This window comes from Myxine glutinosa, chromosome 1 (assembly GCF_964187855.1).
Source record: "Myxine glutinosa chromosome 1, kmMyxGlut1.1, whole genome shotgun sequence".
Taxonomy (NCBI): domain Eukaryota; kingdom Metazoa; phylum Chordata; class Myxini; order Myxiniformes; family Myxinidae; genus Myxine; species Myxine glutinosa.
The window spans coordinates 199,686,562-199,711,496 of record NC_136261.1 but is presented as its reverse complement, the minus strand read 5'-3'; the positions used below and the strand labels follow the sequence as shown (position 1 = coordinate 199,711,496).

Sequence of the window (24,935 nt, the reverse complement as noted above, 5' to 3'; positions counted from 1 at the left end):
TTACCCCCTAAAAAGACACCCTTTTCGGGCGTGGCTCCGCCCACAATGGGCGCAATACGCCCACTCCAGGTAGGACACAACTAGATCATGATATCAACCTCCCACCCAAGTTTCATCAAGATCAGATGATCATCGGGTAGTTATGCTGCGGACAGACAGACAGACAGACAGACACACAGACACACACCCATGACGAATATAGTGGTCACTCTGTTTGATAACTCGTGAACCAATAAAGTGTTAATTTAGCTAGTTTTGAAGTCGAACGGCAGTTTGAATTAATGGCATTGTTCAGTACTAGGGCATGCCCGTACTATATATATATCTAAAATTATATCCCCCCCCCCCCTCTATTTACATGAAATGGTTTGGTCCAGCGAACGGCTTGCGTGAACGGAAAGCGAACGGCTTGCGAGTACGGTGACAATCCCCCCCCTCTATTTACATGAAATGGTTTGGTCCAAAGCGAACGGCTTGCGGAGTTTGGTAAAGAAATCGCCATAGCTCGGTAACTACTTGTCCGATTAATATGAAACCTTGAAAAGGCACATCCTCGGGTCCCCAGCAATATACCTGGCAAGTTTAAAGTATATCGGACCCGTGGTTGTCGAGAAACAGCGGTCACAGACACACAGACAAACACACACACACACAGAGATTACTGGAATTATAGATAGACTAGGGCATGCCCGTACTATATATATATCTAAAATTATATCCCCCCCCCTCTATTTACATGAAATGGTTTGGTCCATTCGCAAAGCCAAAGCGAACGGCTTGCGAGTACGGTGACAATCCCCCCCCTCTATTTACATGAAATGGTTTGGTCCAAAGCGAACTGCTTGCGAGTACGGTGACAATCCCCCCCCCCCCCCCCCTCTATTTACATGAAATGGTTTGGTCCAAAGCGAACGGCTTGCGGAGTTTGGTAAAGAAATCGCCATAGCGTGCACAAACGCGCAGGAAAGCGAAAGAATCGCAAATTAGTTTTAATTAGTTTTAAAACATAGTTTAACGCCAACATAGCGGCAACATAGTTTGCCAACGTGAAATAAATGAATACGCTCTCAAATGTGCCGTCCGAGGCAGAGTCTGTTCGGCACGTTCGGCACACGTGATAGCTCGCTGCTCTCTGATTGGTTGAATCGTTTTTTGGACATAGCTCGGTAACTACTTGTCCGATTAATATGAAACCTTGAAAAGGCACATCCTCGGGTCCCCAGCAATATACCTGGCAAGTTGCAAGTATATCGGACCGGTAGTTGTCGCGAAACAGCGGTCACAGACAAACACACAGACACACAGACATTCACACAGAGATTACTGGAATTATAGATAGATAGATGATGTTTGAGTTGGATTTCTCCTTGAGATTTCTCCACATCTCAGTCATTCAATTTTGATATTACGTATGGTATGTATGAAGACATCGCTCCGATGTTGGTCTTTCACTCAGGACAAAGTTCTTCAGTGAGGTAAGTGCAAGTGAGGTGACCCTCCAGTGAACCTTTTGTAAACAGTCTTATTTCATAATGTGTTCTATTTTTTGCCACTATTCTTACTTTCATGTGAGAACCTCCTAACCATGCTCGATCGGTTTATAGCAGGTTTTTGATGGTGGCCCTCTTTTCTGGCATCCATTTATTTATTTATTTATTTGAGAATCGCTGTCATTTCTCCAGTGCTTCTTCTACTGGTGCAGTGAAGAATTGCCAGTTTAGCTTTCACCACCGGTCCCCTTTGCTCTTCCTACAGGCCCACCTGTATGAGAATATTGGTTCTGTGCTCCCTATAGGAGAATTATTTGGTGACATATAGGAGAAATGGGAAATGTGGTGGTGGCTTAATGATTAAGGTGGTTGGCTTAGGATCTTAGTGAACCGAGTTCAATATCCCAGCCATGTCAATATAACACCAGCCGGGTCGACATAGCCTGTTATCTTTTTGAGGTTGGCAAAATGAGTACCAGCTTGCTCGGGGTGAGGGATCAATAACGGCCGATCTGAGGATAGCAGTGGTGGACACCCCTACCCAAGTTGTAGAGCCAGTAAAAGAAGAACATTCGGGATACTTCCAACTTATCGACTACAAACTTTAAACCACATCTCCAATCTGGCCTCCAAAGCCAGTCGCCGACTGGGCATCCTCCATCATGCGAAGTCCTTCCATGGCACACCTGAGCTCTTCACCACATACAAGGCTTTCATCCGCAGCTCAATGGAATACTGCTCTCCCCTCTGGGCTGGTGCTCCTGCCTCACACCTAGCTCGGCTTCACGCTGTTGAAACCAAAGCTTTCAGAATCATTGGAATCTCCCGCGATGAAGCTGATTTTGAGGGATTCTCCCGCGATGAAGCTGATTTTGAGGGATTCTCCCGCGATGAAGCTGATTTTGAGGGATTCTCCCACGATGAAGCTGATTTTGAGGGATTCTCACTCCCTCACGGCAGGCAGGTTGGTGGTCTTTCTGTCCTGTACCGACTCCTCTCCGGCCTTGCTCCCCCAGCTCTATCTGTGCTCAATCCCCCAAATATTCCTACAGGTCGCACAAGATCCGCCATCAACCCTCTTCTGGTGAAATTGCCAAAATCAAGACTATCTGCTCACCTTCACTCTTTCATTCCTCTTTTCTCCCGCCTCTAGAACAAACTCCCTCACTCTCTTCAATCCCAATCCTCCCTCCAGGTCTTTAAAACAGCTGTTCACCACCATCTCTTATCTTCCCCCATTGAAAACCTTGATCTCTTCTATCCCCGTTAATTCACCAAGGATCCACTTTTTTTGAAATTCCGACTTCTTTCCTGGAAGTTCCAGCAGTGTCCATGTGTTTTATACCTCTCCCATCTTCCTCCCACCCTCACCTTCCCATTCCTCCTCCCCCCAAGCCTTCTCCCTTCCACAGATCTTCCAACGTCCCTGTTCTCTCCTGTTGTACTTGTGTGCTTCCCTCTCTCTCCCCATCTTGTCTCCCGCTCCCTTTATTGTACGTTTTGTTTGGCCGATTGTTTTTTTTTGTGATTGAGGTTAGCTCTTACACGAGCCTCGATCTTGGATACAAAAAAAAACAAAAAAAACACCTTACAGCATGTTATTTATTGTTTAAAAACATTGAGAAAAAAAACTTTGCTTTTTATTGTTGTTATTTTTTTTTTTAAATTAACATGTTAAAAAGAGTTATTTTCTGGCTTATTCTTTTGTATATTTTGAGCTTAGTTTCCCTGTAAACTTGGACGTCCTGGGAGAAACTGATGCCATACCAGGGCCCATCGTTGTGCTGTTAATTTTCAACGTTTATAATGAATAGAAATGTTGCAGGGCGTTATGACAACCGTAGAGTGGGACTTCCTGGTTGTTAATAACTAGGGATGTCTATACTTTATTTGGGTCGGTTTGAATGACAGTAGCCCAGCAGAAGAGGGACGTATTCTAATGCGGGGAGAAATTGTTTGCCACCGAGCATTTGAATGGCTGTTGAGAAGACTTGGAAGGCTGCTGCACTGAAGGTGCACCGGCCTGCTCAGATGGTCCCTTCTTTGAGTCGAAGTTTTAAATTATGATTTTTTTTTTCTGCACGGCTTGTTTCAGTAGTGCTATCCAATTTGCACTGAGTTTCTTCCTGTTCAAGTTGTTATTAAATTCCAGCCTTTTTCAATGCTGAGAAAAGTTCTCAGATGCAAAAGTATTGATTTTTTTTCTTTCTTAAATTGAGTTTCTAACAAAAACAAAATGGTGCCTCATGTCAACTTTTTTTTACATTTTCCATCTTTTGTTCTGAAATGTGATGTATTTACTGGAGTTCTGATACAAGTTTATAAACACAATCATTGGAGCGATTGTAACAAAGCAAAACATAATTTGATCGTCATTAAATGAGTTTATAAAATCATTGTAATCAAGATAATTTTACAATTCCTCATCATTCCTCCTATTCTTAGGGTGAATAATCTCACTACTCTGTGTTCGGTTGACCTTATTCAACCCACGGTCTTTGCTTTTCAGCCACTCAGGGCCACGTGTGCCACCGACTTTGCTCTGACGAGGGGTGCTGGGGAGAAGGTCCAGACCAGTGCCTGTCGTGCAAAGCCTTCCGCAGGCTTCGGACGTGTGTTGAGTCATGCCACTTATATGAGGGGTACGTTTGGCTTCTTATATATGCAATGCTGGTATGGATTATCACTTATGCGAATAGCAAGTTTGGCTTGTCTCACAAGTACAATTGTTGGTGTGGTAGGTGTAAAAGCTTGTGTTGATATACAGTTGCACAGGTGCCAATCACCTAGCTGATCTTGAATTAAAAAAAAAAAAAACCACCTTTAGAGGCCATTTTTCCCCGCAAAGCGGGGGTTGGCCTTTTTCGGGCACCGTGGTTGTTGTTGTTTTTCGGTCCCCTTTTTGAAGCAATGTTTTACGGCCGGATGCCCTTCCTGCCGCCAACCCTTTTTGTCGCCTTTTACGACAAACAGGGAATTACCAGTGAACTGGTACTCAATTAGCCGACCTCTGAAGGATGACAGGCTGAGTCAACCCCCCTGGCGTTAATTCAGCGATCGACCGGGATTCGAACCCAGGATCCTAGGATCCTAAGCTGGCACCCTAGCCGCTAGCCCAACACCAGGGTTCTGATCTTGAATGATGTAATATTATATAGACCCACTTTTTTGAGAATTGGTTTGGCTCATTTAAGAGGCAAATTTAATGTACTTGTAAATACAAGGTTTGATCAGTAAGACAATTACAACACCTGAAAGGTTTTGACCACCAGATTTTATAGGAAGCAGATGGGGGAGAGAGAGGGAAGCACAACAACAGTGGAGAACAGGGACATCAGGAGATCTGCGGAACGGAGAGGGCTAAGGTGGGGTACATGGGATAAACAAGATGGACACTACTAGGACTTTCAGTAAAGAAAACGAAATTTGAATTAGATGGATTTGGGGTGGATTAACGTGGGTAGAAAAGATCAAGGTTTAGATGGGGGAAGATAAGAGATGGTGGTGAACAGCTGTTTTGAAGACCTGGAGGGATGAGTGGGATTGAAGAGAGTGGGGGAGTTTGTTCCAGAAGCGGGAAAAAAGAGGAATGAAGGAGTGAAGGTGAGCAGAGAGTCTTGATTTTGACTTATTTGGCTGTACTTCTTTGGATAGTCGTGGATAGATCAACATTCCAGCATTTATGTATTTCAGATAAAAAAACTTTTTTTTTTACTTCGAATGTACAAGTACTCTAACTTTTAAAATAAAAGCATCAGTTTAATCTAATTTCAGGTTAACTGATTTTTAGCCAAAATATGCTGATGTTAGGCCCTCAGTTCCAAATTGTAAAAAAAAAATTTTTATCCAGTACACACGCATTCAGGACACATGCATTCAGTAAAACGTGTTCAATGCAAAAAAAAATTTTTAGAAGAAAGTATTTTCTTAACATAAAAGTTTTATTTAAACCTCAAAAGCATGAGAACATTTTTCTTGTGGCTGGAAAATGTTCTCATGGGTTACTTGTTTGAAGAAACTTGTTTTTAGAAAATATTTTCTTCCTAAGAAAAATGTTTTTGTCAGTGTACAGATGGGCCTCAGTTTATGATGATGACTTTGAAAAGGGAAACTCAAAGATATTTCAATAAAGTTTAATTACCTCCACCACCTAAGGTGGATGGAAGTTATGTTTTCACCCTTGACTGTCTCTGTTTGTCTGTAAACAAGATATCTCAAAAAGTCGTGGACGGATTCAGACAAAATTTGGTGGAAAGGTCGCATATGCGGATTCGGACAAAATTTGGTGGAAAGGTCGCATATGCGGATTCGGACAAAATTTGGTAGAAAGGTTGCATATGCGGATTTGGACAAAATTTGGTAGGAAGGTCGCATATGCGGATTCGGGCAAAATTTGGTAGAAAGGTTGCATATGCGGATTCGGACAAAATTTGGTGGAAAGGTCGCATATGCGGATTCGGACAAAATTTGGTGGAAAGGTCCCAAACGTGGAGTCGGACAAAATTTGGTTGAAAGGTCGCATATGCGGATTCGGACAAAATTTGGTAGAAAGGTTGCATATGCGGATTCGGACAAAATTTGGTGGAAAGGTCGCATATGCGGATTCGGACACAATTTGGTAGAAAGGTTGCATATGCGGATTCGGACAAAATTTGGTGGAAGGGTCGCATATGTGACAAAGACGAAATGATTAGATTTTGGTGAAGATCCTGATCCGGCTAGTGGATTTTTAAAAGTGATTCTTCACCATTGAGATATCGGGCAAAAAGCGATATATAACATGATATTTTAAAAAAAAAAGTTGTGGTCGAGTTATGAATAAACTTTGGGGACAAGTTGGTTTGGTGACAAGAACATGCCGATTAGATTTTCGTTCAGGTCCGAATCCAGATCCGGCCTATCATTGGGACACAAAACATAAACTGTTCAGCCTGCCAGAGGTCTACCCAGTGCCATTCTAGTTTATTTCTGTTTTAGAGGATAATGTTCGACTTGTGTTACAATATGATCGAAATGTATTTAAATAGCCACATATTGTACGGTTTTGTAAAAGCTACATGGTCGTGGAAATTAATAAGGAATACTTATTCAGAACCATCATGTGAAGGGTTTTAAAGAAAGAACATTGACAAGAGAAGATACTTACAGTAGGGAGTAAAGAAAATTGTAATTTCAAACAAGACTTTCTCTTTCTTAGCTCAAGGGTGAAGAGTTTCACCAGCAGCCCATTCTTGATTCCAGACAGAATGGAATTGTGCACACAGGGACCTTTGTCATATAAAATATTTAGTTTCGTTTTTGTGTTTCTCAAGGGAGCTTTTACCAGCCTTGTAAAAGGTTGCGCCTCACAGAATCACTCCACCTCTCCCCTCCACGAGAAGAACTGTGCACTGAAAGGAATGGCAGATAAACATTGTGGAGTTGTGCTTTGTTTAACACTATAAGTTAGCAAGGAAGGGTGTGTAATTGCCTCAGATCAAACCCGACAACACAAACACCTTTTTCGTATACTTAGTTGAGGCTCATATAAGAGCTAACACATACAACTTACACTACATGACGAAAAGTATGTGGACACCCCTTATATTTAGTGCATTTGGCTGTTTCAGCCACACCCATTGCTGACAGGTATATATAATCAAGCACACAGACATGCAATCTCCATAGACAAATATTGGCAGTAGAATGGGCCGTACGTACTGAAGAGCTCAGTGACTTTCAACGTGGCACCGTCATCGGATGCCACCTTTCCAACAAGTCAGTTCATCAAATTTCTGCCATGCTAGAGCTGCCCCGGTCAACTTTAAGTGCTGTCATTGTGAAGTGGAAACGTCTAGGAGCAACAACAGCTCAGCCACAAAGTGGTAGGTCACACAAGCTCACAGAACAGGACCGCCGAGTGCTGAAGCATGTCGAGTAAAAGTCGTCTGTCCTCGGTGGCAACACTCCCTACCGAGTTCCAAACTGCCTCTGGAAGCAACGTCAGCACAACAACTGTTCGTCAGGAGCTTCATAAAATGGGTTCCCATGGCCGAGCAGCCGCACACAAGCCTAAGATTACCATGCGCAATGCCAAGTGTCAGCTGGAGTGGTGTAAAGCTTGCCGCCATTGGACTCTGGAGCAGTGGGAATGCATTATCTGGAGTGATGAATCACGCTTCAGCATCTGGCAGTCCGACGGACAAATCTGGCATTGGCGGATGCCAGGAGAACGCTATCTCTCAACTCTCATATCAGCACCCGACCTCACTAATGCTCTTGTGGCTAAATGGAAGCAAATCCCCGCAGCAATGTTCCAACATCCAGTGGAAAGCCTTCCCAGAAGAGTGGAGGCTGTTATAGCAGCAAGGGGTGTGGGGGGCAACTCCATATTAATGCCCATGATTTTGGAATGAGATGTGTGATGTTTGGTTGTCCACATACTTTTGGTCATGTGGTGTATGTCCCTTGACCTCAGTCTTAAATGCTTGAGAATTTGAAATGTAATTTCCGAAGTGAGCTGCAAATGATGAGCCTGATGCATTCTCTGTCCTCCTCGCTCCATCTCGTTGCTTCCTCGTAGTGAACCACGGGAGTTTGAGAATGGATCATCGTGTGTGCCATGCCACAGTGAGTGCCTGCAATTCAATGACACTCTCACGTGTATTGGCCAGGTGAGATGTGCTCTTTATGCCCTGTTTACCAGAAAGCCATTGCTAAATTACTGATACTCTAGCTTAATAAAGGTGTAAATGTACTTGTTAAAAAAGAGAATAACAATAACCCATCTTCTCAATTCACTAAATGTGATTACATGGAGTTAAAATAACATTTTACAACCAAATTGTGCAATAACTTTATCAATAGAAAGTCGACAATGGTGTGTTAACTTCCCTGTGAAGGAAATAAATGCAACATGTTTGGCAGTTTTCCTTCATTAAAGCAAGAATAAGGAAAGAATATAGAGTAGAGACCAACAATGGCTAGACACCTTCCTTGAATTGATCCTCTGGACAGCAATTCCCTGGCTTTGTGTGTTTTTCTGTGCATGGCCATTGTTGGCATACTAAAATCGTTTTCTGCAACCGTCCAACTTTGAAGTGCTTTGGAATCACGTGGACAGTGAGCCACATTCCGACCAGCATTGTTGGCTACATTGAAAAGCTAGGTGACCCTCTCATGACATATTCTGTTTAAATATTTGGATTTTCAGTTCCTGGAAGCTGAGCTCTTATCAGGAAAATTCCCATAACACTATTGGATTGTTGTTTTCAATAACTCAGCTGGCAAACCAATGACCTTCAGGGAGCGGATTCATGCGCACACAACACCCGCTTGGTGTCGGTTAAAATCATTTACCCTCTATTCACCTCTATTCTAATTCACCTCTATTCTAATTCACCTCTTTTGTTACTCTCTATTCACCTTCACTCTTTCATTCCTCTTTTCTTCCGCCTCTGGAACAAACTCCCTCACTCCCTTCAATCCCACTCCTCCCTCCAGGTCTTTAAAACAGCTGTTCACCACCATCTCTTATCTTCCCCCATCCAAAACCTTGATCTTTTCTACCCCCGCTAATTCACCCCAGATGCACTTTTTTGAAATTCTGACATTTCCTGGAGGTCCTAGCAGTGGCCATATGTTTTATACCTCTCCCACCCCCACCCCCCTTTCCCACGCCTCCCCCCAAGCCCTCTCCCTCCCACAGATCTCCCGATGTCCCTGCTCTCAAATGTTGTACTTGTGTGCTTCCCTCTCTCTCCCCATCTTGTCTCCCGCTCCCTTTATTATATGTTTTTTTATGTGTCAGTTTGTCTTTTTGTGTGATGAATGTTAGCTCTTACACGAGCCTCGATCTTGTACACAAAAAAATTAATAAAGAAATAACCTTACCTCCTTTCCTAAGGTTTTGGAATTTGGGCAGATGGTACTGGTACACAATAGCCTACTGCTTTTGAAAGTGCCATATGGATCTTTAATATCTACAAGCAACTGATAGCAGATGGAACACGTGGCTTAACAGCCCCTCTGTACGATGGCATACTCTTAACGGAACACTTCCTTCAAAACAAGAGATTGACAGTTTATAAGTGGTGATTCCAGGAATCGAATCCAGATTAGATAGCTGAAAGGCAATTGTGCTATCTCTCAACTCTCGTGTCAACTTTTTTTTTTACTAATAAATATGCTTTACAGCCTTGGGTCGAGTCCAGATTACATATAGACCTTTATAAACAGGTAGATCCTGTGTATAGTTTTAAATGATAGTTTGGTGGATTTTTTTTTTTTTTTTTTTTTTTTAAATACTGAATCGAGGCTCGTGAAAGAGCTAAAATGCCATACTAAGCTGAGATATCTGTTTGCAGGGTTCGATGAATTGCAGTCAGTGTCGGCATTACAAAGAGGGCCCTCACTGTGTAGAAGAGTGCCCGGAGGGAATGCCGGGGCCGCGGGGCGAGCTCATTTACAAGTACCCGGATCATAACAATGTCTGCCAACCATGTCATCCAAATTGCACTCAGAGGTGTGTGGATCGGAACAACAACTTTCTGTGAACTTGTTTTTATGCATCTGACAGTTCAAGGTCATTACATATATTACTTCGTTTGTTCATCTGAAGGGTTAAACAAAAAGGGTTTTTTGCATTGTCTAATTTCCTGGAGATTTACACTTTATGGAGCATCATGGGTTTCTGAAGGAGAAACATGTCCTCATGAGGCAAGGTGCTAAACACTGCACTTGCCACACATTTTAAACTTCAGCAGGCCATTAGGCCCATCGACCTTGCGCAATGGTTGCCAACCAATAGTTACTCTTATGTCCTTTTAAAATGCTAACCGTAAAGCAAGGAAGCAGCACGTACCATTTTAGAAGTATTTGGTACGACTCGGCCGGAGTTCGAACAGTTGACCTCGCATACTCAGAGAGGACACTCCAACAATTATAATAAAGGGGGACATACAAAGGGGGAAGAGAGAGGGGAAATGAGGTTACGGTCGTATGAGTTTCAGGGTGCTCTTGTGAAATGCACCGAGATCTCTTTTCTTCGTCAACATCTTGTGGACATGACACACGGCTTAACACTCCGTCATGAAACTCTCTACTTTAGCATGCCACTGTATAGCATGGCAAGTTTCATGGGATTCTTTATTACCTCCGCCACCAAACGTGGATGGAGGTTATGTTTTCATCCCCGTCTGTTTGTCTGTCCGTTTGTTTGTGAACAAAATATCTCAAAAGTTGTGGACGGATTCGGACTAAACTTGTTGGACCGGTTGTGTGTGTGACAAGGAAGAATGGACCAATTTTGGTGAAGATCTGAATATGGATTCGGATATGAGAATTATATAATATGTAAGTAATTCTTCACCATTGGGAGATAGGGCCAAAAACGATACATAGCAGGATATCTCAAAAAGTTGTGGACAGATTTGGACTAAACTTGGTGATACTCAAAAACTTGATCTTGATCTTGTTTTAGATCTTGATCTTGTTTAGATCTTGATCTTGTTTGGGAGATCTTGATCTTGATCTTGTTTAGATCTTGATCTAATCTTGATCAACTCAAAAAATAGTGGACAGATTTGGACTAAACTTGGTGGACAAGTTGTGTGTGTGACAAGGAAGAATCGACCAATTTTGGTGAAGATCCGGATCCGCATCCGGCAAGTGGAATTTTTAAAGTGATTCTTCACCATTGAGTGAGATATGGCCGCCCAGGCGGAGGGATGCTCTCTACTGAGTGCAGTTCTAGTTGAAATCAGGTTCAGAGAGCACTGCCAAGCGGTAATGTTGGCTGTATATAGGATAAGTAACGGCGCACACTTAAATGAGTTTTGAGCTCTACTTCTCCAGCTTAATGAAGGCACAAAGTCACCACAGTCCTGGTGACTCTTTCTTCCCATCGAGATTTTTGCGATGTTGTTTTGGGTTTGCCTGGTTACATGGAGCTCGCAGCGCCATTAAGCCATAGAGACTAGCAGTCATTGAGACGCTAATTAGATGTTAATCACCTCATTCCTGCCTGAAAAGCCACAGTTTAGTGTCCTCTGCTATTAGATGTTCCTTTGTTCTGCAGGTGCTATGGATCAACCCTTAATGACTGCAAAGACCTGTCATACCTACAAAGGTGCGTATCTACAACAGAAATATAAGCAGTGGCCTGTAAATTAATGGGTGTCCCTTCTGATTCATTTCCCTCTGTGCATTCATGTGATATGGCCCATAAAGAAGGGTCACTAATCTGATCCTAAAAAGGCTGCATGCCAAGTTCAACCATAACATGAACTTTCCTTGTGAATAATAACTGATTTCTTTATGAGTCATAAATTTCTATTTCTTTACAACTAAATTGAAGGAACTTGTGAATTAGATTTTTCTCTGCTTTTCAATGCTGCACGACACTTGGGAAGCGTGCACCGATGACCTCTTCCATTGATATTGCCATGCAGCAACCGGATGTCTATGGTGGTGGCGAGTATCGTGAGCGCCCTGTTTGCCATGTTTGCCCTCATCCTCACGCTCTTCATGGCCAGAAAACACAAACGCAGGCAAAGGAAGCGAACTCTCCAAAAGTATGTGGAGGACGAGGTAAGGTCGACCTGCCTTGATGTCTAGCTGCGTCCTTGCGGGTTTCGTTGAGCATTTCCTATTTAAAATTACACCAAAAAAAAAACAAACAAAAAACTTTTACAGAAGTAGGCAGGAATAATGTGAGAAATAGATGGAACAATATGAGAAACATATCATGATAATAATAAAGTTTCTGCCTTGAGCCTGTAATCCTCTTTATGTCTGTTCAACTGATTTTCCGCTTTTATTGACTTGCAGCTTGTGCAGCCGCTGTCCCCCAGTGGAGCATCCCCCAACCAGGCCCAACTAAGAGTGCTTAAGGAAACCGAGCTGAAAAAGGGGAAGGTTCTTGGCACTGGGGCTTTTGGGACTGTTTATAAGGTATGCTCGACATTCTATCATTGCAAACTAGAACTTGCAAGAAATAAACCTTTAGAAATTCCTCTGTTTTATTGTAGTTGCTGCGATGAATTCCAAGATTTGAGATTGGTGTTTATATTTTAATAGTATTTTTGGTGGTTGGTTTAATAGTTTTAAACTTTTGGTTTAATAGTACTTTACAACACTTGGTTTGAGTGACCTAAATGTTGTAAAGTATATTAGACACAGCTGCCTTTTTCTTTCATTTGTTATGGTTGCTTTTCCACAAAACTCAAATGTTTTACTTTCTACACATTTGCTTTTGTATAAAAGTTACATTGTATATTACTTTATTACTTGCAAAATCTTTGATTTTGCAAGTATATTGGTCGGTTGCGTTTGTGGTTCTGTCGGTCTGTCTGTTTGTTACTTGCCGGAAAAGATTCCGGCAAGTACAGTCACGTGAAAAAGTAAGTAAAGTGTAAAGTTTGTAAAGGTTTGTAAAAACCATGTAAAGTTTTGACTTTTTCAACATATTTCAACATACAGCTATTTGATCTTCATTTAAACAATATTGATAGATAAAGACGATATAATATAACAAATATCATGAAACATTTACATTTTGTAGTCAATTGTATAATTTAAATAAACATAAATGCAAATTTCACATGTGGAAAAAGTAAGTAAAAGTAAGACTGCTGTCTGTCTGTCTCCATTACAACGTCTACACCGTTGCACGTAGAATCGCCAAACTTTACACACATATTTGTCTTGCCCTGTAATAGACTGTGCCCAATTGATGACGTCATCGGTCACGTGGTTTGGCCGCCATCTTGGAAAAACCGAAAAACTTAGCACCTCGATATCTCCGAAAGTGCTGAATAGAAGAAATTGAGACATGGCTCATTGTAAAGAACTCTCCATGAGGAATAAAATATGTTAATGATGATGTCATCGGTCACGTGGTTCGGCCGCCATCTTGGAAAACCCGAAAAACTTTGCACCTCTATATCTCCGAAAGTGCTGAATAGAAGAAATTGAGACATGGCTCATTGTAAAGAACTCTCCATGGGGAATAAAATATGTTAATGATGAAGTCATCGGTCACGTGGTTCGGCCGCCATATTTGTCCGAAATGGCCGATAAAAAAGTAAATTCCGGCAAGTCCTCGGTCTCTGACCGATTTTTCATCTGTTTGTTTGTTAGTTTGTTTGTCACCGGCCTGCAGGTCACAATTCGAAACCGATCGTCACTAAACTTCACCAAGATTGTATAGGTCGTCCCAATTGAGAAGCCTATTGTTTTTTTTGGTCAAAAGGTCAAAAGGTCAACATAGGCCAAAATTCTAAAATCCTCAATTTCCATCCGATTGATTTGAAATTTGAAGATGCCTTGCATATCTGGTCACTGAATTCAACCACAAATTATATATTGAGGTGAACCTTGGCCAGGTCAACATAGGCTGAATTTCTAAAATCACCAATTTTCATTTGATTGACTTGAAATTCTAAAAGGATTTACATATATGGTCACTGAATTCAACCACCAACTATTTTTGAAGTCAACATAGGCCAAGTTTTTTAAATTCTCAATTTTCATCCGATTGATTTGAAAATTGAACAGCATTTGAACATTGTCACTAAATAGGGAAACTAAATATTTTTGAGGTCAAAAGGTCAAAGGTCAACTTAAGGTCAACCTTACAAAATCATCATTTTTCATCTGAAAAATCGTCACTTTTCTTCCTGTTGACCCGAGCTTTGATCAAGATTGTCAATTTTAATCTTGATGAAATGGACAATTTGCTGTATCAATGGGATTTTTTTCCTTGGGGGTGGGGGTGAATTTTGCAAGTATCGTGCTCCGCATCATGTCTTCTTGTTTTATATGTTATTTTGTAAGGCTGAACCATCGCATTGGTAATATGGACATTTTGTGATTTGAATGTCTTCTGTTGGCAATTCCAACAAAAAGGAAATGAGAAAAAGGAGATTTTTTGAATACATAGCCATGGCTCGTGAAAGAGCTAGAACACAGAACGGACCAGGATGCAACAAAACAAAAGGAACAGCTGAAAGAGAAGTGGGAAAGCAGGGCCAAGGCACAAAATAGATGGAGACGGACAACCAAGGGATGTGGGTAAGAATGAGGGGTAGGAGAGAACGTAGGGGATGAGCAAGATGGATACAGAAGCAAGCTCTTATGAAGGTAAAACTGGAAATTGGAAGGGTATGGGGGAGAAGGAGGATTGGGTGATTTGTCGGTGGAGGGAGGGATGGGGGAGGGAAGGGGTACAATAGATCATGGCTTTGGATGGGGGATGATCTGAGATGGTGGTGAACAGCTGTCTTGAAGATCTGGAGGGAAGAGTGAGATTGAAGAGGATGTGTAAGTTGATTTCACAGACAGGAGTAAAGAGGTAGAAAGAAGTGGAGGTGAGAAGTGATTCTGGATTTTGGGAGTTTCATCAGAAAAGGGTTAATGGTGGTCTTTGTGCACCCTGCAGAGACCTGGTGTAGAGACGGGAGCATGGGGGGAGGGAAGGGGGGGAGGAGGGGGGAAGGGGGATTTGTGGAGTGGAGATCCAAAATAAAGGGAGTAAAGAGGAAATATAAATAATATAAGTATATATATGTGTGTGTATATATATATATATATATATATATATATATATATATATATATATATATATATTGTATATAAATTTTATATAAATTATATAAATAATTATAAATATAAATATAAATAATTATATATAAATTATATAAATATATATAAATAATTATAAATATAAATAATTATATATAAATTATAAATATTAAAATTGTATAAATAAAAATAATAAGTATATATAAATAATAATACAAATATAATACTGTATTAATAAAATATGATAATTATAATAATATTATAATAATGATATGAATATAAATAATAAAATAAATAATAAAATTATAAATAATTATATATATATATATATACAACACACAACAACAACATGCATTTTAAAAGGCCATTTTCCCTGCTAGAGCGGGGGTTAGCCTTGCGGTCCCCATGACAATCTTCTCCATTTTGCCCTATTTTCTGCATCTCTCCTTGTTAACCCCCTTGCCCGCATTTCTTCTTCCACCATCTTTAGCCAAGTCTTTCTCGGTCTTCCCCGTCTTCTACTTCCTTCTACATTCATTTCCATCACTCTTCTCAACCAGTCACTTTCATCCTTCCTCAACACATGACCAAACCATCTCAACCTGTTCCTCTTCACAGCATCAATCACAGGCTCTATTCCCATCATCTTTCGCAATTCATCATTTGTCTTCCTCTCTCTCAACGATACTCCGCACATCCGTCGAACCATTCGCATTTCCACCCTTTCCAACCTTCGTTGCTGCTCTACGTTCATTACCCATGTCTCGCTCCCATAAATCATAACACTTCTCACACATGCAGCATACACCTTTCCCTTCAGCTTCAACGACACTCCCCTCATCATCAGCACGCCACTCAATTCCCGAAACTTCTTCCATGCACATCTCACTCGAGCAACCGTTGCCGAGTCTGATCCACCTCCTCCATTCAGCATGTCTCCGAGGTAGCAAAATGTTTTCACACCTTCCAGCTTCACACCGTCTCCAAGATCCAACTCAACATTTCCTCCATCTGCAGCTCCCTCTGTGCACACCTTACATTTGAATGTAGCTGCCACACTGGTTAATGACCCTCTCAGACCACTACATTTTTGATGAACCCACTCAGCGCACATTGTACACTGAATGGAGTTCACTCCGACACCCTTCCTACACACAGCACAGGGCCACTTCCCAGTTCTTTCCACCTCACCACATGCTTTACCACTTGCCATCACCTTCGTCTTTCCGATATTCACCTTCAGACCTTTTGTCTCCATACATTCCTTCCACGTGTTCATCTTTTCCTTCAGTCCATCCATACTTTCCGCAATCAACACCAGATCATCTGCATACAACAACTCCCACGGTAAACCCTCCTTTACGTTCTGAGCCAGCACCTCCATCACAGCTACAAATAGTAGTGGACTTAGTACCGACCCCTGATGCACTCCCACCTTCACCTCAAACTCACCACTGTTCCCGTCCTTCGTCCTTACAGCTGTGCGTGCTCTTTTGTACATTGCCATCACTACTCTGATCAACCATTCCTCCACTCCTAACTTCCTCAATGCCCATGTCAATACTTTGCGTGGATCCAGATCAACAAACCCAAGAAACATCTTCTTCCTCTTCTCCATGTACTTCTCCTGCAACTGCCTCACAATGAAAAGTGCGTCTGTCGTTCCTCTTCCTGGCATAAATCCAAACTGCATTTCGTCGATCTTCACTTTCTTCCTTATCCTCCTCTCCAACACCCTTTCCCATACCTTCATTCCATGCTCCAATAACTTTATCGCTCGGTACGAGCCACACTCCAGAGGGTCACCTTTCCCCTTGTATAGAGGGACGAGGGTACTCATTTCCCAATCCACTGGAATGCGGCCTTCTTTCACCACCAGATTACAGATCTCTGTCATTCTCTTCACACCCCAACTTCCTGCTGCCTTCAACATATCTCCCACAACTCCCGTCGGCCCTCCCGCTTTTCTACCCTTCATTGCTTTTATCGCTTCCTCAACTTCCTTCTCAGTTATCTTCTCTGCCGGTCCTAAAACTGGGTTACTCTCTATGTTGCCATCCCATTCATTCTCTGTATTCAACAGCATTTCCATATATCTTTTCCATCTTCCTTTAATTCCATCTGGGTCGACAACGATTTGTCCCACTTCATCCTTCAAGCAACTCACCCCCATCACATCACACCTCTCTTTCGCTATCTGCTTTGCAATCCTGAATACCGCTCTCTGACCCTCTTCCGAATCCAAGCGTTCTCCGAACATTTTCCTACATGCCTCCTGCGCCTTTGCTACCTCTTTCTTTGCAGCCTTCCTGGCTGCCTTATAACTATATATATATATATATATATGCAGTATATATATATATATACATATATATATATATGTATATATATATATGTATGTATATATATATATATATATATATATATATATATATATATATATATATATACATATATATATATAAATAAATATATATAAGTAATTATATATAAATTCTATAAATATAAATAAATATAAATAAATAAATAAATATAAATTGAGAAAAAGGAGTTAAGAGGAAAATAAATAAAGGGAGTAAAATAAAAAACGGTTAAAAAGAAAGGACAGTACCCAGGATTGGAAATTAAAATATACCGTGACTTTAACTCTAACACGAAAACAATGCTAACTGCAGACCACCCTTTAGGTTTAGGTCCACTCAATTTATCATCGAGGATTCAAGCTTTTCATAGTGACAAGCCAAGAGGCTCCTAGAGCAAAGGCAAAAGTGATGTCTAACGTTGATCCATTTTATTCTTCCATGAGCCTGCCTACACATATATAATCTCAGGTAGTAGGTTGTGGACAGCAACCGCCCAGGATAGTACAACCGTTCTGACTTATCATTAAAGTAGTGCCCGGAACCATCTTACACTCTCCGTGTCAGGATTGCTGGTCTTACTTTCTGTCTCACTCAAACTGTAGCTATCGGGCTAGCTTTAATCCCTCTTTCTCACAAACAAACATCATACACTTTCATCATACACTTTTCTTCTCTTTTATTTAAGGCCTAGCCTCAATAAGGGCTATATAGTCTGTGCTTGGAGCCTCAAACATTTTTAAAAAACGAGCAATGCTACTGTGTCACCAATATGCCTCCGCATAGTCCCACAACGGGTAGATGCCCTCGTTCACTGTCCTAAAAATAAACAAGTTTGATTTAAATCCCTTCAGCTGTTTTCAAGTATTACATTTTCACCAGCCATGACAGGTTTCACATTGATCGGTGAGGCGGTTTCGGAGAAGGGATTTTTTTATAAATATCGTCTTTCAAGCTAATATGGCTGCCATACCACATGGCATATGACCTTTAAAAATGTACACTCTGCATATACTCGTATATGGGTAGGGGATCACGTTTGTGTAGTTTCGTGTTGATCGGATAAGGTTCGTTTTTCTATCGAAGATGGCTGCCAAACCACGTGACCTACGACATCATCATTTTCAAACTATATGCAACAGTGGTGGTAGATGATATTTGTAATATTTCGCATCGATAGGGTAAGCGGTTTCAGAAATATAATTATTTAATATTTTCCTTCAATCCAATATGGCCGCCACACCATGTGACAAATGATGTTTTTGTGAACATATTTTAATCGCCATGCCTAGACAATGACACACAAAATTTTGAGTCATTCGATTTGATGGTTTGGGTGAAGATGTATTTTTAAGGTTTTAGGTTAAATCCAATATGGCTGCCAAACCATGTGACTTATGATGTTATAAATTTAATATTTCAAAACAAATGGGTCATAGATCATGTGCATGCAATTTCAGATTTTTAGGATAAGGAATTCGATTAAAACATTTTTGGCTGGTATACCACTTCACCTATGATGTCATCAGTATCATGCTTTTGTTCCCCATTGGGAGTGCTTGACAATGTGCCAAGTTTCAAATTTTTTCATTCAGCGGTTTCCGAGAAATACATTTTTATTTATTTGCGTATAATCCAAGATGGCAACCATACCACGTGACCTATGACGTCACAATTATCAAAAATACATTCTGCATGGGTTTCACTCCAACCCTGAAAGTTTCGTCTCAATTGGACAAGTGGTTGCTAAGAAAAAACGAGGTTTAGCCCGTACAGACGGACGGACGGACAACCCAAAAACATAATGCTTCCTGCCCCATTCGGGGGTGGAGGCATATATATATAGTATATACAGTGCGTATCAAAAAAAGGTAATCCAAATTCAAGGGGTTAATATGCAAAGGTTATTTAGTTTGACAATTTACATATGGTTTACCAATTATGAGGAGTTCCTCAGCTTTCCATTGATGCCTTTCATGCATCATTGCTGTCACACATGACCGAGTACATGTTCATTGAAAATGACAAGTTCAAATCGCATTTTTACAAGTTTGGCTAATCGGTGCAAGACAGTTTTAAATGGACGCATTACTTGTCGACTGCCAAGTTGATTATGTAAAATTGTTAATCTGGTCTGGTAATCGTCGGTTGCGTCATCCTTTGTTTAAGATGGGCCAACAGTGTATGGGTTTAGAGACAGTCTGAGTCATTGAAAAGATGGTTCAACTTACGACTGAACAGCGGACCTGCGTGGTTACAACCTTTCACCAAACTGGAAGTTTGCAGCGAACTCGTGATGCGTTCAGGGAACGTTTCCCAGAACGGGAGCCTCCAGCAGCCAAAACCATCTGGGCGAATGTTGGAAAATACCAAGAACATGGCACTAGCCTCAACCGCAACAAGGGGAATTCTGGTAGGAGGCGCACTGGGCGATCGGAAATGAACATTGCAGCAGTAAGGCAGCAAATTTTGGAGCATCCTCGGATACCAGCGCAGGACGAAATGGGACGGGATTGCCTTTGGCAACATTCAACCGAATCACAAGATTGGACCTCCACCAACATCCATATCGGATTCACATCCGGCATCAACTTACGCCAGGGGATTTTGCCAGGAGGCTGGTGTTTGCCGGATGGTTGATAGCACGTTGCGAAGCAGATGTCAATTTCCTGCAGTATCTCGTTATCGGCCACGAAGCTGCTTTCGCCATGGATGGCAAGGTCAACTTGTTAATGGTCAACATAATGTTGCAAATTTTGTTATGTTCTTGAATATGATATGGCAAATTTTGTTAATGGTCAACATAATGTTCTTGAATATGCACCGACAGGACAACCCCCGGAATTTAATTTTGACACCAACATGAATCGACAAAAGTGGACTGTTTGGTTGGGACCTTGTGGAAGTGGTCAGGTGATCGGACCATTTTTCTTTCAAAGGAATGTCAATGGCAACCGTATCTGCAGATGATCAATGATGAAGTTTTACCGCAGCTGGAGGAGAACGTTGAGCGACAGGTTCGTGGTGTCTTCAGATATCTCTGGTGGGCCCAAGACAGCGCCCCAGCACACCGTCTTATCGCTGTCCGAGATCGACTGAGGGAACTCTTTGGAGACCGAGTCATCGCCCTCAACCATGCAGTGGAATGGCCGCCAAGATCACCTGACCTCACACCATGTGATTATTTCCTTTGGGGACATTTAAAGAACAAGGTGTTCATAACTCCTCCCCGTGATCTTGACGAATTGCAGGGCCGTATTCGACATGAAGTGGATGCTTTGCGCAATGACCCGGCTATGGTGAGACGAGCAGTTCAGGGCATGCTCCGCCGCTGTGAGCTTTGTGTTGAAAGGGGAGGTGGACATGTTGAAGGTGTGGGTGCATAAAGGCCAATCATTCCTGAGAAAAGTTCACAGCTGACGTTCATTTTGCACCAATTATCCTGACTTACATCGATTAGCCAAACTTGTAAAAATGCGATTTGAACTTGTAATTTTCAATGAACATGTACTCGGTCATGTGTGACAGCAATGATGCATGGAAGGCATCAATGGAAAGCTGAGGATCTCCTCTTAATTAGTAAACCACATGTAAATTGTCAAAATAAATAACCTTTGCAGATGAACCCCTTGAATTCGGATTACCTTTTTTTTGATACGCACTGTATATATACGTCGTCACTGAGAAACGGCCTTATTTTAGCTGAGGATAATGACTTTACCTGAGTTGCTGTGTTGTCATGATTTACAGCAATCATAATACAAACAATTATTTTGCACAAATTTATTTGTAGTGTTTGTGATATTACATTTTTATAAGCAATTTAGGTTGAAAAAAATCTTACTATAATTCACCAAATGTCCGTCCGTCTGTCTGTCTGTCCGTTCGAAGGTACCGTAAAAACGGCTGAACCGATCGTAACGATATTTTGGGTGGGTAATCCTGGGATCTCCAGGACTAAAATAGGCTATTTCGTTTTCCCAATTTCAGCTTTGGTCTCCAGCATTCTCAGGTTTGGACTTCCGCATAACATTCGCATTCGCATAACGTTCATTGTGACGATGTTTTCATTGTGACGATGTTGTTTTCCCGGGTGCCGCACAAACGGCTGCACCGATCGCTGCACGGCTGCACCGATCGTTGCACGGCTGCAGCGATCAGACTCGGTGACCTCGGACAAAGACCTTTTATAAGGACACGGGTTGAATCCCTGCTTGAGAGAATTCTAACCCATTTCAACTGAAGGAAACACGTATCGGGAGTACAGACGACATAGCGATTGTGAACACGATTATCGATCACGATTCACGATCACGATCATCACGATCATGGTGTATCGATCACTGTGGGACATTTGGTGAATTATAGTAAGATACTGTTTAGATTTTGATGATTTGCGTGTGATATGATTTAACGGATGTTTATATGAATCGTTTAAAATTTAAAAAAGCCTTCAATTTCTGATATTTTACCTTTTCATTTGGGCTTCCCAGTTCGCATAACGTGCATTGTGACGATGTTCTCATTGTGACGATGTTGTTTTCCCGGGTGCCGCACAAACGGCTGCACTGATCGCTGCACGGCTGCACCGATCGAACTCGGTGACCTCGGACAAAGACCTTTTATAAGGACACGGGAGTACATACAACATCGGGAGTACTAACTGCACGCGTCTTCAGTATCAGGCTTAAATCTCTCATGGCGGATCTGAAGAGCGGAATGCTTGGAGAAGTGGTGGGCTACTTCGGCATGAAGGACGATCAGAAATGTGGACTCCCACACTGCCACATCCTGCTGATACTTGCTCTTGCATGACGTTATTTTCCCGGGTGCCGCACAAATGGCCGCACCGATCGAGATTTAACGGTTGTTTACAGTCACGTGAAAAAGTAAGTACACCCCATGTAAAGTTTTGACTTTTTCAACATATTTCAACATACAGCTATTTGATCTTCATTTCAACAATAATGATAGATAGAGGTGATGTAATATAACAAATATCATGAAACATTTACATTTTGTAGTCCATTGCATAATTTAAATAAACATTCATGCAAATTTCGCATGTGGAAAAAGTAAGTACACCCCTACATGTATCACTACTTCAAATACCTAAAATTAGAATCAGGTGCACCAGCTCAGGTGCAAATGATTAGAACATCGTTAGAGAGGATCTTGGAGGAACCTGTCTTATTTAAACCTAAGACATTTAGTTTGGTTTGCTCTTTGTTGTTGAAGTGTGCAACGTCACCATGCCTAGATCAAAAGAGCTCTCTGAGGCCTTCAGAAAGAAGGTTATAGATGCCTACGAGTCTGGGAAGGGATTTAAAAAGATCTCCAAACAATTTGAAATCAATCATTCGACTGTCCGGAAGATCATGTACAAGTGGAGAAGATTCCAAACAACTGCCAACTTGTTCAGGCCAGGCCGCCCCAGCAAGTTCAGCCCGAGAGCAGACCGCAAAATGCTGAAAGAAGTCTCTAAGAACCCCAGAATGTCATCACGGGACCTACAGGTAGCTCTTGCCACTGTTGATGTCAAAGTGCACGAGACTACCATTAGAAAAGGCTGCACAAATTTGATCTACATGGGAGGTGTGCCAGGAGGAAACCTTTGCTGTCCAGAAAGAACACCAGGGCAAGACTAAAGTTTGCCAATGAACACCTAGGCAAAGACCAGCACTTCTGGAACAATGTGCTCTGGACAGATGAGTCATAGGTAGAGCTATTTGGCCACAGTACCAGAAGACATGTATGGCGAAAACCAAAGACATCATTTGACCACAAGAACCTGATACCAACTGTAAAGCATAGTGGTGGAAATATTATGGTTTGGGGCAGCTTTGCTGCATCAGGGCCTGGGCAGCTCACGATCATAGAATCCACTATGAATTCTTCATTGTACCAGAGGGTGCTTGAGGATAATGTGAGGCTATCTGTCGGAAAGTTGAAGCTCAACCGAAGGTGGATCTTGCAACATGACAATGACCCTAAACATACCAGTAAATCCACCAAGGAATGGCTGAAAAGAAAGAAACAGAGGGTTCCGGAATGGCCAAGTCAAAGCCTGGATCTAAATCCCATCGAGATGTTGTGGGGGGATTTGAAACAAGCTGTGCATGCAAGAAACCCCTCAAACATCGCACAGCTGAAAGAATTCTGCATGGAGGAGTGGGCAAAAATTTCTCCCAGTCGATGTCAGAGACTGGTAGACAGTTATAAGAAACGCCTACTTGAGGTTGTTTCTGCCAAAGGGGCAATACCACCTATTAGAGCCAAGGGTGTACTTACTTTTTCCACATGTAAAATTTGCATTTATGTTTATTTAAATTACTAGGGCATGCCCGTACTATATATATATCTAAAATTATATCCCCCCCCTCTATTTACATGAAATGGTTTGGTCCAAAGCGAACGGCTTGCGAGTACGGTGACAATCCCCCCCCTCTATTTACATGAAATGGTTTGGTCCAAAGCGAACGGCTTGCGAGTACGGTGACAATCCCCCCCCTCTATTTACATGAAATGGTTTGGTCCAAAGCGAACGGCTTGCGAGTACGGTGACAATCCCCCCCCTCTATTTACATGAAATGGTTTGGTCCAAAGCGAACGGCTTGCGGAGTTTGGTAAAGAAATCGCCATAGCTCGGTAACTACTTGTCCGATTAATATGAAACCTTGAAAAGGCACATCCTCAGGTCCCCAGCAATATACCTGGCAAGTTTCAAGTATATCGGACCCGTGGTTGTCGAGAAACAGCGGTCACAGACAAACACACAGACATACACACATACACACACACACACAGAGATTACTGGAATTATAGATAGATACAATGGACTACAAAATGTAAACGTTTCATGATATTTGTTATATTATATCACCTTTATCTATCAATATTGTTGAAATGAAGATCAAATAGCTGTATGTTGAAATATGTTGAAAAAGTCAAACCTTTACATGGGGTGTACTTACTTTTTCAGGAGACTGTATATACATATATATATTGTAGAACATTTCTGAGGAGATTTTGGTTGGCTTATAGCGCAGTGGGCTGTCACCGCAAAAGTGATGGAGGTCCTTGGTTCTCGTCCCGTGTTGAGTAAGAGTTTTTCAAACTTAGCCCCACGCAGGAATTTAATTCCTGTTTATATTTTTTTAAAAATAATATATATATATATATATATATATATATATATATATATATATATATATATATATATATACAGTGGGGAGAACAAGTATTTGATACACTGCCGATTTTGCAGGTTTTCCCACTTACAAAGCACGTAGAGGTCTGTAATTTTTATCATAGGTACACTTCAACTGTGAAAGACGGAATCTAAAACAAAAATCCTGAAAATCACATTGTATGATTTTTAAGTAATTAATTTGCATTTTATTGCATGAAATAAGTATTTGATCACCTACCAACCAGTAAGAATTCCGGCTCTCACAGACCTGTTAGTTTTTTCTTTAAGAAGCCCTCCCATTCTCCACTCATTACCTGTATTAACTGCACC

General features: G+C 41.5%; 1 protein-coding gene across 2 annotated transcripts in view; it reads left to right on the top strand.

Annotated features, from left to right (window-relative positions):
* Positions 1-24,935, top strand: part of LOC137417601 (receptor tyrosine-protein kinase erbB-4-like) — a 249,597-nt gene that overhangs the window by 166,786 nt on the left and 57,876 nt on the right. For both annotated transcript variants that reach the window (XM_078782410.1, XM_068103503.2), the window contains exons 13-18: positions 4,000-4,132; positions 8,053-8,143; positions 9,836-9,993; positions 11,548-11,598; positions 11,921-12,059; positions 12,300-12,422. In XM_078782410.1, coding sequence (XP_078638536.1) covers positions 4,000-4,132; positions 8,053-8,143; positions 9,836-9,993; positions 11,548-11,598; positions 11,921-12,059; positions 12,300-12,422 — 695 coding nt within the window. The remainder of the gene's footprint in view (positions 1-3,999; positions 4,133-8,052; positions 8,144-9,835; positions 9,994-11,547; positions 11,599-11,920; positions 12,060-12,299; positions 12,423-24,935) is intronic.